Source organism: Ornithorhynchus anatinus, chromosome 13 (genome assembly GCF_004115215.2).
Source record: "Ornithorhynchus anatinus isolate Pmale09 chromosome 13, mOrnAna1.pri.v4, whole genome shotgun sequence".
NCBI classification, from domain to species: Eukaryota; Metazoa; Chordata; class Mammalia; order Monotremata; family Ornithorhynchidae; genus Ornithorhynchus; species Ornithorhynchus anatinus.
In genome coordinates, this window is record NC_041740.1 from 40,156,963 (window position 1) to 40,171,630 (window position 14,668).

The 14,668-nt window shown below is 73.3% G+C and overlaps 1 protein-coding gene across 1 annotated transcript in view; it reads left to right on the forward strand.

Annotated features, from left to right (window-relative positions):
- The window catches only part of INO80 (INO80 complex ATPase subunit), a 40,333-nt gene that overhangs the window by 15,888 nt on the left and 9,777 nt on the right, over nt 1–14,668 (forward strand). The window contains 6 exon segments of the mRNA XM_029077914.2: nt 742–809; nt 1,529–1,622; nt 2,133–2,310; nt 7,857–7,997; nt 10,817–11,042; nt 13,930–14,057. Coding sequence (XP_028933747.1) covers nt 742–809; nt 1,529–1,622; nt 2,133–2,310; nt 7,857–7,997; nt 10,817–11,042; nt 13,930–14,057 — 835 coding nt within the window.

A 14,668-nucleotide genomic window follows, 5' to 3' on the forward strand; every position in this document is an offset into this window, starting at 1 on the left:
CGGGGGAGGAGGCGTCTTCCGTGCGTGTGCGGGTCGGCGCGTAGCCCCGTACGTGCGGGCGCGCGCAGCGGCGGCCGCGGAAGTCGGGCCTTTGAAAATTCGGAAGTTTTCTGACCCCCGTCTTTCCCGCCTTCGATCGAGCGCCTCGCCCGATGCTCTGAAGTAGCCCTGTGTCGTGCTCCTCCCCAATTCCGATGTCGCTTCCCGTCGTCCCGTCGCATAAACTCCCGAACGCCCCGGCCGCCCAAATCCGAGCGGCCGTGGGCCGGGAAACCCCGAGGCGGGCGGCCCCGGGCCGGAGCGGGGCCGGGGGGGGGGAATGTTGCACTCACGCTTCCTCCCTCCCGCCCCCGTCGGTCACGGAACCTGGCCCGGCTGGAACCCCTCCCCCCCGCCCCCCCCATCCCGGTCGCCGGGGAGAAGCTGCCACCCAATCCGCCCCGCGGCGAGGTGACCTTGGGTCCAGAGGGATCAGAGTGCAGCTGCGTTGCCCGGGGACGCTATCTGATGCGTCCTCTTCGCGCGGCCGCCGAGATCCACCTCGATGGGCGGCGAGGGACGGACCCGGCCCGCCGAGCCCGACGTCTCCGGGGCCGGGATTAGCGCCAGCCCGGATGGGGTCGGGCCGCGTGATCCCGACCGGGGGGAGGGAGGTGGTGGCCTCAGGCCCTGGGCACGGGGGCGGGGGGGCCGGGGGCTGGCGGGCCTCCCGGATCTCAGGCCTGCTTCGTTGTCTTGCAGGTGGTTAAGAGTTCTCCTCTCGCCTTTTGCGCCCGACCACATCCAGCAGTCTCTGTTCCATAGGAAGGGTAGGTGCCCTGCCCCCGGGCGAGCCCATTTCGGAGGTCGGGGGCGCCGGGGACGTCCAGCAGTCCCACCCGGAGAAGGTTCGGGTCCAGGCCGCCCAACCGACCCGGCCGCAGGAGGGGAGCGAAGCGCGGGCCTGAACGTCCGGCCCCGGGACGGGCCCGAGAGGGGGCTTCTTCGAACACCCTCCCCCCCCCCCCCCTCCGCTCCTTCACGTTCCGCTCGGCCCCTCCCCGGGGTCCCGGGGAGGGCGCCCGCTGTCGAGCCCGCCCGCGTTTTGCCCCCGGGAAAGCCCCCGGGGAAGCGGCCGTCCGTTCAGCTGTATTTATTGAGCGCTTCGTCTGTGCAAAGCACCGTATCGAGCGCCTGTGAGAGGGCGGTGTCGGTCGGCGTCTCATCCGTCCGTCCCCCGCTCCTTCCAGTTTAACGGTCATCGGAGGAAAGGCCCACGTCTGAGCGTCGGCTTTGGTCGGTCTCCCCCCCCCCCCCCCGCCCGGAGAGGAGGGAGCCGTAGGCGGGCCTCGAGTCACGCTCGAGAGCGGAGGGCGTGGCGGCGGCCGAGGCCCGCCCTTCCCCACGGCCCCCTCCGGGTTCGGGTCCCGACCGCGGAGGCCCGAGGTCGGAGCGGGGCGGTCCGGGACCACCTCCCCGGTCGGGCCTGGGCTCACCGCGGGGGTCTCTCTCTCTCTCTCTCTCTCTCTCCCCCTCCCTCCCTCCCCAGGGGACAACAAAGAAAGCTGCTTCTCTTTTCTGCGATTTATCGACGTGTCCCCTGCGGAAATGGCAAACCTCATGCTTCGGGGCCTCCTGGCCAGGTGAGGGGGATCCCCCGGCGGAGGAGCGAGGGCGGACCGGGGGCGGAGCCGGCAGTCGGGGGGGCGGGACCGGGCTAGGCCGGGCGCTCCTGTCCGGGGCGGGGGGCCGGGCGGGACCCCGGCCCCGATGCCGGCGCCCTGAAAACCGGGGCCCGCTCCCCGATGAGATGGGTCTCCCCCGGCCCGTTTCCCTCCCGGCGACGTCCCGGTTCTCGGGAGTCGGTGGTATTCACCGAGCGCTTCGGCGTGCGGAGCACTGGACCGGGCGCCGGAGAGAGTACGACAGAGAGAGGGGTCCCGTTCCCTGCCCGAGTCCGGCGGGGAAGCCCGGGGCGCTCCGACGGCCCGGGGGGCGGGCCACGGGGCAGGAGCCGGGAGGGGGACGAGGGCCGGGGGCGTGGGGCGGGCGGGGCTAGGGCGAGGTGGACCGAAAGGCCCGGCACTACCGCGAAGCCTCCGGCCCTCTCGCCCCAGAGCACGGAATGAGAGCGTCTGTGTGGTTTGTTTCAGATGGTTAGCTCTTTTCCTGTCTCTGAAAGCCTCCTACAGGCTCCATCAGCTGCGCTCCTGGGGAGAGCCACTGGGGGAGAGCCGGCAGAGGTCTCTGGGCCTGAGGAACAAGGATTTCCTGCTGGGCGTTGACTTTCCGCTCTCCTTTCCCAACCTGCGCAGCTGCACCTTGTTACAGGTGAGCGGCCCCCTCCCGCCTCCCCCCCGTCGCCCGCTGGGTCCCGTCGGGAGCCCCGCGTCGGCCCGCGGCCACGTCGGGACTCGAGCGGCGCGGCGGAAAGAGCCCGGGTTCCGGTCGCGGCTCCGCCCCTCGTCCGGGGAGGTCACCTACCTTCCCGGGGGCCTCGGCCGTCTCTCTGTGAAGCGGGGGATCGCCGTCTGTCTTCCCTCCCCCGGGTGGGACGGGGCCCCCGGCCCCCTTGGCGATCCCGGCCCCGGCCCGGGGCCCGTCGCGTCGTGAGCGCTTAGCGAGGACCGCGATGGTCGTCGGTGTCCGTGGTCGCTCGCGCCGCCCCACCGGTGCGCGTTCCCGTCCTCGCCCGACGCGGTTCCTGCTGGCACGCGGACTTGGGGCGGGTCCGCGGGCAGGGGCGGCCCACGGGGCGAGGCGCCCTTCCGTCTTCGCCCAGGAGCGGGGCGGCCCAGTGGGCGGGGGGGGGGGGGGGGGAGTTGGGCCGGGGAGTCGGAGGATCTGGGTTCTAGTCCCGGCTCCGCCGCTCGCCCGCCGGGTGGCCGGGGGCGGGTCACTTCCCCTCTCTGATTTCCTCATCTGTAAAATGGGGTTTCGGTGCCCGTCCGCCCGCCCCCCCCCCCCCCCCCCCCCCCCAAACACTCAGACCGTCTAGACCCCCAAAGGGGCGGGTCCCGAGCCCAACGCCCGGCGCGCGGTGAGCACCGGACAGGTACCGCCGTCTCCGTCACCCCCACCGTCCGTAGGGCGGGCGCCCCGAGACGCGGGTCCTGCCCCTTCCCGGGACTCCGGTCTGGGATCACGATCGACGGGGTCGGTCGGTCACGTTAACCGGGCGCCCGCTGTGCGCGCGGCGCTGTTCTCGGCGATATAACGGACGCATTCCCTGACCCCAGCGAGCTTCCGGCCTAGAGGTAGGGAGCTTCCTTCTGACCCTACCCGCCCGCGGCCCCTCCCTTCCCCTTCTCGGGGGTCCCGGGGGTCCGGGCTCAGAGCCGACCCCCGGCCCGGTAGAGCAAGAGTCCCGAGCAGCTGGAGAGCTCCACGTGCGCGTCCCGGACCCGCCGCCCTCCGCTTGGCCTAGTGGCCACGGGCTGGCCGCTCGGGGGGACGCGGAGGGGGCCTCTTCTTCCTCTCCGCCCCTCCCAGGCTCCTCCTCCCTCCTCGGGCCCGGCTGCGGGCCACCCGCCCTCGCCGGTGGGCGCAGACACCAGGGTGGGTCAGTGAGGTCAGTCAGGGTGGGCCCCGGCTTCTCTCTCCTCCCCGGGCCTCGGCCGCTCCGCCGGCTCGCCGGCCGGAACCAATAATGCGGGAGGGACGACGGGGTCGGGCCGCGGCGGGGGCCGGGTGGAGCGAGAGACCCGGGCCTGGGCGTTGGGGGAGGGGCCGCCGCGTCGCCCCGGCGGGCCGCAGGCGGACCTCTGGCGGAGGGACGGGGCGTCGGAGGGGGTCCGGCCCCGGGGGCCGCCTCGCTGCCGGACGGTGGCTACGCCCTATTACCCGGGCGTCTGCGCGGTGCCGAATGCCCAGGCGCTAAGCGACGCCGTCACTCACGGTCACTCGGAGCTGACGGGCTCCTGTGTCTCCTGGTAGCCCCCGGCGGCGCGTTGTCCGTAATGGGCCCCGGCGGGTAGCCCCACGGGCCCCCGCCTCGCCCGTGATGAACCGGGGGAGAAGCCTGGGCCGGGGCGATCCGCTCCGATCCCATGGTATACGAAATCGGTAATGAAATCTGGAAATTTGCTCCGCCGCCTCCCCGGCGCTGGAGAGAGATCGCCTCTCCACCGCCCCTTCTTTTGTCTCCCGCCCGGCTTGTTTTGAACGGGCGGGGACCGCGGGGCCGGTCGGCCCGCTCCCCCGAGAGAGCCCACCTCCCGGGCTCCTCTGGCTTCGGGTTCCTTTGTCGGCACGAGCCGTCTCGGCGGGCGGGGCCCCGGCCCCGGCCCCTGACCGTCGCCTCCCCTGAGCCGAGCCACCCCCTTGGGTGCCGGGCCCCGCCCCGAGCACGCGGGCGAGACGGACCGCCTTTCCCGCCCTCGAGGAGGCTCTCGCGCCAACAGGGGAGACGGGCGAAGGGACGTCGTCGACCGAGCGGTCGCAGCGGACGCTCGGATCGCCGAGCGAGGTCGGCGGCGCAGCCCCGCGTCGAGCTTAAGGCGGGAGAACGCGTTTCTTCCGGTCGCCGACGCCGGAGTCGGTTCCGCCCGACATCCTCCCCTGGTCTCGAGGGGGGGGTCCTCCCGCCCCCCGCCCCCCGCCCTTCCCTGGGGACCGGTTTCCTTTTCCGGTCGGAGCGGGGAGGCCGGGGAAAGTGATATCGTGGAGGAGGGCGGATTTCTTCAGGCCTCGTCGGTTCCAACGGCGCTGCCGCGGGAAGCCGAAACCCAAGGCGCCCGGCCGGTCGGGGACGACGAGCCCGGGGCCTTTCGGGTTTCGCGTCCGGCTGTCGGTCGACCTCGGGCCGGGCCCCCGGCGGGCCCTCGGCTTCCGGGAGCCCGCCACGCTCTCGGCCCCGAAGGGGGCGTCCGGGACCCCCGCCCCGGTCCAGACCCCTCGGCTCTCTCCGGGCATCCCCGTGGCATTTCTTGAGGCTCCCGGAGCCCCCCGGGCGTTTTCTGGGGTGTGGGGCAGGCTCTGCTCTGGAGACGTCCCCGCCCCCGCCCCAGAGACCCTCCGGCCGGAATCCAGTGGGGGGTTCGGGCTCCGCTCTCGTCCCCCCGCTCCCTCCCCCCGGGCCCCATCCGGACCCCGGCTGTGCCGGCCGGGGTGGGGCCTGGCTGCCGCCCGGGTGGTCGGGAGACGTGTGTCTGTCCTCTGGGGGAGGGAGGAGCCCGGGGTTAGGCCAGCCCCAGCTCCCCAACGCCCAAAGGAGAAGTCGACAGTGGAAGGGTCCCCCCCCCCCCCCCCAGTGCTGTCGGGGTTAAGGCGCGAGCCGCGTTGGACTCCGCATTCGGCCGCCTCAGCGCATCTGCCGGCTCCTGTCCGGCCCCGAGCCAGGCTGGGGTCCTGAACGAGTGTGGGGCTCCGAGCCAGCCCGGGCCACCAGCGGAGGAGCCCGGGGGGAGACTCCACTCAGCTCCCCGGCTCTCTCTCTCTCTCTCTCTCTCTCTCTCTCTCTCTCTCTCTCCCCGCCCCCCCCCGGCTCCCGGGGCTTCGCGGGGGCCGGGCGCCATCCCGAGAGAGGCGTTTTCCCAGAAACGCTCCGGTTGCAGAAGCGAGGATTAGCCTCGAGGAGGACTGGCCTGAGAGCCGAGAGGGAAGGGAAAGGGAAAATATCTAAGGGGCGCGCCGGGTGAACCCCGGGAGCCCCCGCTCGGCCCCGGAGACCTCGCCCCCTGCCGCGGCGTCCCCGCTGCCGCTCGGGTTCTGTCCCCCCCGCCCCCCACCCCGTAGCCGGAGATCGGGGTTGCCGCGAAACTCTCCCGCGGTCTGTGGAGCCCTCTCCCTGCCCCTCGGGAAGCGTCGGATCTGAATTTGGGACGGCAGAACTCCAGAGGGTCGCGGAAAGGGCGGGGTGGACCCTGAGCCTCCGCCGGGCCAGGCTCGGGCATTTTCCTGTGCGGATTCCCACCTCTCCAACCTCTTCACCGCTTCCTCCTCCGGCTCCGCTCCGGGGGCGGCCGCCGGAGGCCCGACCGCCCTGTCCTGGGGTCCCGGGGCCGAACCACCCCTCCCTCAGAGTGAGGGAGAGGAGCAGAGTGGCCTAGTAGATAGGGCCTGGGAGTCAGAAGGACCCGGGTTCCACTCCCGCCTCTGCCGCTTGTCTGCCGGGCGGCCTCGGGCCGATCCTTTCGCTTCTCTGGGCCTCAGTTCCCTCCTCTGTAAAATGGGGGATTAAGACCGGGAGCCCCGTGGGGGTTAAGGGGCTGTGTCCAACGCGATCCGCGTCTGTCCACCCCGGCCCTTGGCCCGGCGTCTGGTGCGTAGTGTGCGCTTAACAGATACCACTCTGTAGCAATAACGTCATCATCGGGTCTTGCCCCGGAGGGGAAGGGCCGGCCCCGACGGGCATCTCCGCTCAGTGAAATGGGCAAAGAGCCGAGCCCCGTGCCCGGGGTCCGCCCCGGGGGCGGACGGGAGGGCTCGAGCCGAGGAGCCTCCCGGGCCTCGGGGCCGCCCGCTCCCCGTGGCCAACCGCAGGGAGAGCCCACGGCGCCAGAGGATGGAGAGAATCCCCAAAACGGGAAGGAAAGGTCTCCCTCCAAACCCGCATTCCCAGCCCCCGTATCTGCCTCCCGCATCGCTTCCTGACACCGTGAGAGCGGTTCCCGGCCCACGGAGAGCTCCGACCTCGGGGGAGCCATTGTGCCGGGCCCCGTCCCGGCTTCTCTTTCCTCCTCCTCCTCCTCCTCCCCCGCCCCCGCCCCCGCCCCGTCGGGGGGCTCGCGCAGACGTAGGAGTCTCGGCGAGGCTCCGACCCCCGTCCGTCCTCATCTCCTCACCCAGCTGTGCCGCTCGGCCGGGCCGCACGCTACCTCCGACGGAGGCGGCGGACGGACGGACCCCTAAGCGACGGCGATCCCTTGTTGACGCGCGCGGCCTTGCCTTTTTAAACGATAAGTCGGGGCTCCGGGGAAGGGGGTGGGGGGAGCCGGGGGCGAGCAGCTGGAGACCCCGGTGGTGGAGCCGACCGTCCTTGGAGCGGTCGGGGTTTCTCTCGTCCCCGACCCCCCGCCCCCGCCCCCCCGCCGGGAGCCGGGGCCGCAGCTGCGGGGCCGGGCACCGCGCCCCACTCTCGCCGCCGGCGGAAGGCCCCTCCCTCCCCGCAGGCCTATTGCTACCCTGGCAGGGAGCTGCGCTCCACCTGCCGGGGCCCGCGGGGTAACGAGACCGACGGGGGTATGGTGGTCGCGAGGGGGAGGAGCAGCGGGCCGCCCAAATGCGCCGGCGGCGGGATCGCGACCGAGAGTCGCGTCCCCCGCGTTGCCGGAGAGCGGGTCTCCCCGGGGTCCCCGTCGCTCGCTTACACCGAGGCGTCCTCTCGGCGATCCCGTCCGATCGGGTAGATGGGTCCCTTTGGCCCGGAGAGGGGGCGGGGGCCGGAGACCCCCGGGGACGAGAGACGCCGGTTGGGAAAGCGCCAGCGGACGCAGGCCGGGCCGTTCAGGTTTCGCGCTGGGGGGACGGCAGGCGGGCGCGACTCACCGGGACCTAGGCCATTTCGCGCCCTTCCCTCGGCGGGCAGGCGGACGGCCCCGGCCTGGTCCCGCCCCTCCGTGACGGCCTAGACCGAGAGCTTGTCGCGGGCGGGGAGTGTCTCCTTCATACCGTCCTCTCCCGACCGCTTAGTACGCTGCCCCGCCTGCAGTAAGCGCTCAGTGAATGACCGACCGCCTAGAGGGGACGCGGATCGCCGGACCCTCGGACTGCAGGCTCTCTGAGGTCACGCGACTCGCCCGAGGCCGCCGGCGGGCCGGCTCCGCCGATGACCGTCGGTGGCCCCGGCCTCGGCCTTCCCGCTCTGGCCCCGGGGGCCCCGGGGCCGGGGGGAGGAGGTCCCGGCCGGGACTGACTGAATTTCATCTCCGTTTCAGTCTCTCGTGTTCAGCGGCCACTGTAAGGCAGCGAGCGGCTACTCGGATCAGGTCATCCGCCGCCGCCGGTCGGCCGCCGTCTCGGTCCGTCCCTGCCAGTTCACCGAGCTGCCGTCGTTCCTGTGCGTGGCCAGCCCGAGGGTAAGCGTCGGTCGGGGAGGAGAGAACGGGGAGGGGGCTCTTGCCCAGGAGGCCCGGCCGGGGCGCCCGGGCCCCCCTGTCCGGGCGGCGGTCGAGGAGCCCCGCCCCCAAGGGCCCGCGGCCGCCCGGGGCCGCCGTGGGAGCCGGCCATCTGCCAGGTGGATTACGGGCCGGGCCGGGGGCGGCGGGCCGCCCGCCGTTCGTCACCTGCGTTGAGGTTCTCGAGGGTTTTCCGGGGGAGGGGGCCGGCCCGGCGGGGGAGATCCGATCCGGCCTCGTCGCCTCGCCTCCGACTCGCGACGGCAGAAGGAAACCCGAGCCTCCCGCGTGGAGAAACCTCCCGGCCCGGCGCCGTCCGGCCCCTCCGCCCCGGCCGGGGGCGGCCGCTCTCCGGGCCCGGGCCCGCCCCCGGCACCCGTGCGCCCGTCGCGGGGTCCCGGGGCGGCGTCCCGGCTCCGGCCGAGCCGCTCGTCCGGAAGCCCCGCTCGGCCTCGGGGCGCTCTCCCGCGGGGCCCCCCGCCCCGGGTCGGACCCGGGAGCCTCCCGGGGGGAGCGTGGAACGGGGCGGGGGCCGGACGCGGCGATCGGACTCCGGTGCCCTCCGCCACCTGGCCTTCCTCAAAGCCGCGGAGCCGTTGAGCCCGCCCTCCCTCTTAGCGTCCTCTGCTCGCGGCAGACCTCGTCCCTCCTCCCCCTCCTCCCCTCGGGGACCCTCTGCCCCAAACCTCTCTCCCGGCCCCGTGGGAGCCCCAGGCTCCGGGCCGTCCCGGGGGGGGGGGGTCCGGCGCCCGCTCCTTTGGCTCCCCGGATTCTCTCGCCCGGCCCAGGGGGTCGCCGTCCCTGGGGGGCCCGGGGGGGCGGAGACCCCACTCCCCTTCCCCGGCCTCGGTGGGCCCACCGCCTCCGTAGGCCCCGGGGGCAGGGAGGAAGAGGGGGAAGCCCCGATTTAGGAGAGAGGCGGGCGCGGGATAGAGGGGGAGAGAGAGAGAGATCGGGAATGGAAAAGGCTCCCGAGATGATCTCGGTCTACCCGTTTCTCGCTGCCTTCGTTTTATGGCCCCCATAAAAGGCACCGGACCCGGCCGCCGGGCTGACCGGGCCTGCCTTTGTGGAAGCGAGACCACGCCCCCATCTGTTATCGCCCTGCCCCGGCCCACCCCGGCCACCTGCTCTCCGGGAGCGCGCCCCCCTCTCCCCCTCCGCACGCAAACACGCGCACACCCCAAACGTCCCGGAGTCTCGGCTGCGGAGAAGCCAAGAGTGAGGACATCTGCTTCCAATTAGCCTGAACGACCAGGCCTGGTGTCTGCTGTTTGCTCAGAGCGATAGCGGCCGGTAAACGGCCGCCCCCGCGGTCCCCCCCCCCCCCGCACCGTCGCCGGAGGAGCGATAACCTCCGGAGGCTCGCGGCGGCGGGCGACTCTCCGGGCCCCGCACGGTCTCCCGGGGAGGGCGGGGGGGCGCGGCGTCGCCCCGAGGTCCACGTCCCGGCGCGTGGGCCCCGTGGGTCCCCGCCCGGCTCGCCGGCCGTCCCCCGGCGGGTCGGACCGGGCCCGAGGGGACCCGCTCCCCGGGAGGCGGCGGGCCCGAGGGGGCCGCCCCGGGCGGGGGAGTGGGGTCGCGGAAGGGCCGTCCCCGCGCCTCCCCCCACCGGAGCTTGCGGCTTTCACGCTTGCTCTGCCGGCACGGCGGCGGCCGGCGGGACGCGCCGCGTGCTTCGGGGAGAGCGGCCCGCCGCGCGCCCGCTTAATGGAGCGAGAGACGGGCCCCGGTCACGCGGGGCTGGAGCCGGGGGAGGGCGACGCCCCGGGGAGGCGGAGCCCGCCTTGGGGCCGTCTCCCATTCGGTCGCCGTCCGCCGCCCCCCGCCGGGGCTTCCGCCTTGTGCCCCGGCGACGCCCCCGCCCCGTGTCGGGCGTCGGAGGAGCCGGCGAGACGGCGCGCCGGCCCACGTCTCCGAGGCAGCCTCCGGCTGCCCGTCCTCCCGCCCGCCGGGGGCGTCCGCCGGGGGCCCGGGCCCCCTCGCCCCACCTGGAGGGGCCGGGTCCGGCCTCCCTCCCGCCAGACCGCACACACTTGGCGGTTTTCTTCGGTTTCCCTCCTAGGCCGGGAGCTGAGGGGCGGGGGCGGGGGGGCGGTCCCTCTCTGCCACAGGTGGCGGGCGTGGCCGGCTGACTTGCCGCCCACTCCCGTTCTTCCTCCTCTGGCCTTAGCGTAGTAGAGGAGCGGTGATGGTGGTATTTATTTAGCACTCCGGGCGGAGCGAAGGACGCGTCCGGCCCCGGGAAAAAAATCCCAGGGGCTCACGGTCCGAGAACGAGGAAGAAGAAAGGGGAGAGTCTGGGAATAGCTCCCGTCTGCCGGTCTGCCCCTCGACGGCGGGGAACACGTGACCCGCGCGGGTCGTGCCCGCCGCCCCGCTTCACCCGGTGGCTTGCCCTCAGCGGGTGTTGGGTCGACGCCACCGACCGACGGGTCACCGGGACCGGCCCAGTGAGACCGGGCGGTGCTCGGGATCGGGACGGGGGGTCCCCGAGGAGATGGGGGAGGGGGGAGAGAGCGCCCGTGTGCGGGTGTGTCTTTCCGCGTGCTTTCCTTGTGTCCCGCCTCCCCGCTTTCCCCCTCCGAGCCGTCGACCCTCGGGAGGGAGAGGGGTCCGTTCTCCCAACCGGTGAGGTCTCCGTGGGGAGGGGGCCCGGGTGGGCCTGCCGTTCGATGACCGCCCCCTCCGGGTTAACCCCCGGGTCCCGGGCCGTCGGGGTCCGGCCCGTCGGGGCGGCGGGAGGGGACGCCCGGGTGACGCGACGCCTCTCCCCGCAGGTCACCGCCGGGCCCCTGGAGTCGTACTGCGACGACCGAAGCGCGGAGTTCGAACGGCGGGTGCTGCGGGAAGGGGGCAGCCTGGCCGCCAAGCAGTGCTTGCTCAACGGGGCCCCCGAGCTGGCCGCCGATTGGCCCGACCGGCGCTACCAGTTCTTCCCGGCGGCCCCCGGGGGGCTGTGGAGCATCAGGCCCCGCAACGGCTGGTCTTTCATCCGGATCCCAGGTGGGCGGAGCGAGCCCGGCCCGGCCCGGCCCGGGGCTCCCCGGCTGGTTCCGGAGGGCCGACGGCCACGGATCCCTCACCCGGCGGAGGGAGGGGGCGGGCGCCGGGAGCCGAGCGGCAGCGGTCGGAGGGGGTGGGGCTGCCAGACGTGGACGTAGACGCGGAGTTCTCAAGGCGTCCTTGGGACGCTGCGTTCAGAAGAGCCGCTCTAAACCGTCGGGGGGGCCGGGGCCCTGACAACCGTGGGCACTCGGAGGCGGGGTGGGGGGGGGGCCTGGACCCCGGCCGGACGATCGCGCGGGCGAGGGGGTGACCCTGCCCTCCGGGCCCGGGCCCCCGCCCGAACCGGTGGAGACGCGTGCGGTGGCAAGACGGTTCCCTCGGCCCCGGGCGAGGCCAAGGCCGGAGGAGGACTGGAAACCCGGGGGTCCGGAAGGAAGCCGGGCCCGGTAAAGGCCGAGCCGGCGGGGCACGGGGAGCCGGAGCGGGGCTTCCGAGAGGGTGTCGATCCCCCTCCCTCACGGGAGAGGCGGAGAGCCGGGGTCCGGCGCCCCGTGCCCGGGGGTGGGCTTTTGCGGCCGGCGAGGATGGAGCGGCCCCGAGACGCCGTAGGGTCTTCTGCCGGGTCAGGAGACCGGGGACCGACATCGAGGGGCGGCGTGGGAGCCCAGAGGGAAGAGCCCGGCCCCGGGTTCTGATCCCGGATCCGCCCCTTGCCCGCCGGGAACCGCGGGCGAGTCACTTCGCCCCTCTGGGCCCCCGTTTCCCCGTCGGTTAAAATCCCCGTTCAATCCCCGCCCCTCTCCCCCCCTCAGACCGCGAGGCCCGTGGGGGACGGGGACCCCGACTCGATTAGCTCGCATCCCGGTGTTTAGAACGGCGCTCGGCACCGAGCGCGTCCTTCGCAGATGCCACCGGGGAGCTAGAGGGCAGTGCCGGGTGACAGACGAGGCAGGAGGCGGCAGAGCGGCCGTCTCTCTCTGTCCCTCCCCCTCGCTTCCTCTCCCGCCATCTCGCTCTGTCTCTGTCCGTCTCGCTCTCCTCCCTTTTCCCTCTGCCCTCCCTTCTCCCGGGCCCCCGGGCTCCCGGTGACAGGCCGCCCCGCTGTCGCTCTGGGAATCTCTCGTGGCTCTTCCTGTTCTTTGAAAGAAGAACGGGCCTCGTTTAAATGGCAGGAAGCGTCTGAGCCCCTTTAGCCTCGATAAAAGCCGAGGCCTCCCTGGCTGTCTACCGTGAGAGCCGACCGGCTCCCCCCCCCCGCCCCCGCCCCGACCCCATTGTGCTCCGCGGCGCTCGGGACGGGGGCGGGGCGGGGGGCCTCCCCCGGCCTTCCCACCCCCCCGGGCCGTCACCTCTCCTGGGTCCCCGCGGCTTCGGCCGCGCGGCCTGGGGCCGGCCCACCTCCCTCCTGGTGGTCACTCGCGCCTCTCCCCGGGGCGGGGTCCCGACCCCCCCCGCCCCCCCGCCTCCCACGGGTGCGCTGCGTCTCCCTGGGCGCCAGGGGGCGCCCCCGCAGCACCCGGCCTCTGCAAGCCCCCCCGGGGTAGAAAGGATGCGCCCCTCGGCCGCCCCCCCCCCCCCCGGCTCCGGAGACGGAGGGTCCGCCCTCAGTCGAGCGGTCTGAGGTGCGAGAAGGGAAGGCCCGGGCCGGGGGGGGGGGTGGGTCAGTTTGCATGTGCGGCTCTTGGAGACGGGTCCCCGGCTGACCGGGTGGGAGGAGGGGGTGGGGATGGGCCGCTCGCCTCGCGACCCGGGAGCCCGGCCGCCTCGGTGGCGGGGAGACGGCGGAGCGGCCCCGGCGGGCGGGCGGGCCCGGCCCGGATTCCCTCCCCGTCTGGGTGAGGGGGCGCCCGCCACGCACCGCCCCGGAGGCGGGAGGACCCAGCTGGACGAGTAAACATCCAGGAGTTACCGCCTCCCGGCAAAAAAAAAAAAGAAAAAGGGCGGCCCCGACGTGTTTCGGTGCCGGCGGCACATCCGCTCCCGGCCTCCCTGTGTAATCGCCGCGCGCTTGGCAGGGGGCGGCCGGACCGGGGAAGGGGATGACGGGGACCCGTGGGCCGAGGACCGGGCCCACCGGCGGCCGCCGCCTCGAGGGGTCCGGCCGACCCCGTCGGGGTGGGCCCTGTCCTTCTCCGAATACCCGCCCGTCCGTCCTGCCCGCCCGGACCGGCCGCCCACCCCCCGCCCCTCCTCCACCCGCCGGCCCCCGTGCCTCGTTGGCGGTGGGTTTACGGGCCCGGGCTACGGACAGGAAGCGCTCCTTCCTGAAATACGCCTGGAGCTGAGGGACGCCGAAGGGTCAGAGGTGAAACATCGGGTCTTAAGTGTTCCCTAAAGATGTCCAGCTGAAAGCACTTCTTCGGGATAACGAGGGCGGGGGCCGAGGAGAATCCACCCCCACCCCCGGGAGGGACAGAAACGCCGCCCTCCCTGCCCTCGGACTCCGGCCTCTCCGACCCGGACGGACGGGCTGCCGGCCGGCCCTCCCACGGAGGAGCCGGTCCCCGGGGCCCCTCGCGGCCGAGAGCCGCCGCAGAGGCCACGCTTCTTCCCACCCGCTCACGGCCCGCGGGAGCGGGGAGACCGGTAACCTCGGACCTCGGTTCCGTCCCGGGGGGACGTGCCGGGAGGCGGGCCGAGGAGATCGCCTGTCCCGAAACCGGGACGGATCCCTCGGGCCCCGTAGAGAGCAAGCGGCGGCGTGGGGCGAGGGGAAGCTTCGCCGCCGCCCCGGCGCCCGCCCCCGCCGAGGGTCACGGATGCGGGAGGTCGCCCCCGGAGAAATCGCTTCCTCACGCGCCCTCGCCCCCGCGGCCGGCCTCGCTCCTCCCGTCCCGGGGTCTCCGCTCTTCTGACCGGGCCCCGTCTCCGGTCCCCCCTCCAGGCAAGGAGAGCCTCATCACCGACAGCGGGAAGCTGTACGCCCTGGACGTTCTGCTCACGCGCCTCAAGGCCCAGGGCCACAGAGTCCTCATCTATTCTCAGATGACCAGGATGATCGACCTGCTGGAGGTAGGCGGGCCGGCGTACGGGGCCGGAGTCCGGCCGGATCGCCGTGGGGACGGGCCAGGCCGCCGTCCTCGGCGGCGGGCCCGGAGGAGACGCTCGGTCGGTCGGAGATGTTTATTGAGCGCCTACCGTGTGCGGAGCACTGGACGAAGCGCTTGGGGGAGTGAAATACGATAGGGTCGGAAGATGTGGCCCCCGCCCTCGAGGATCTTCCGTTCTCGTCGGGGAGACGGACGTTAAGGTCGGCGACAGAGAGAGGGAGGGGCAGAGCACCAGGGAGTGTCCGTAAGTACCGTGGGGCTGGAGGTAGAGTGAGGAGCAGACCGCTTAAGGGGAATGTGCCCGTGAGCAGGGCTGGCTGATGCAAAGAGGAGCGGGGAGAGGATGGGGAAATGAGGAGGTGGTCGGGGAAGGCCTCTCGGAGGTGTGATCTTTCATTTTTAGGAGGGTTTTGAAGGCGGGGAGAGTCGTGGTCGGATAGGAAGGGGGAGGGTGTCCTAGGCCAGAGGGAGCGTGCGGGCGAGGGGTCGACAGCGAGACGGACGAGATGGAGGTACGGTCAGCAGGCTGGCATTAGAGGAGCGAAGGGTGTTGCTTGGATTACCGTAGAAGGA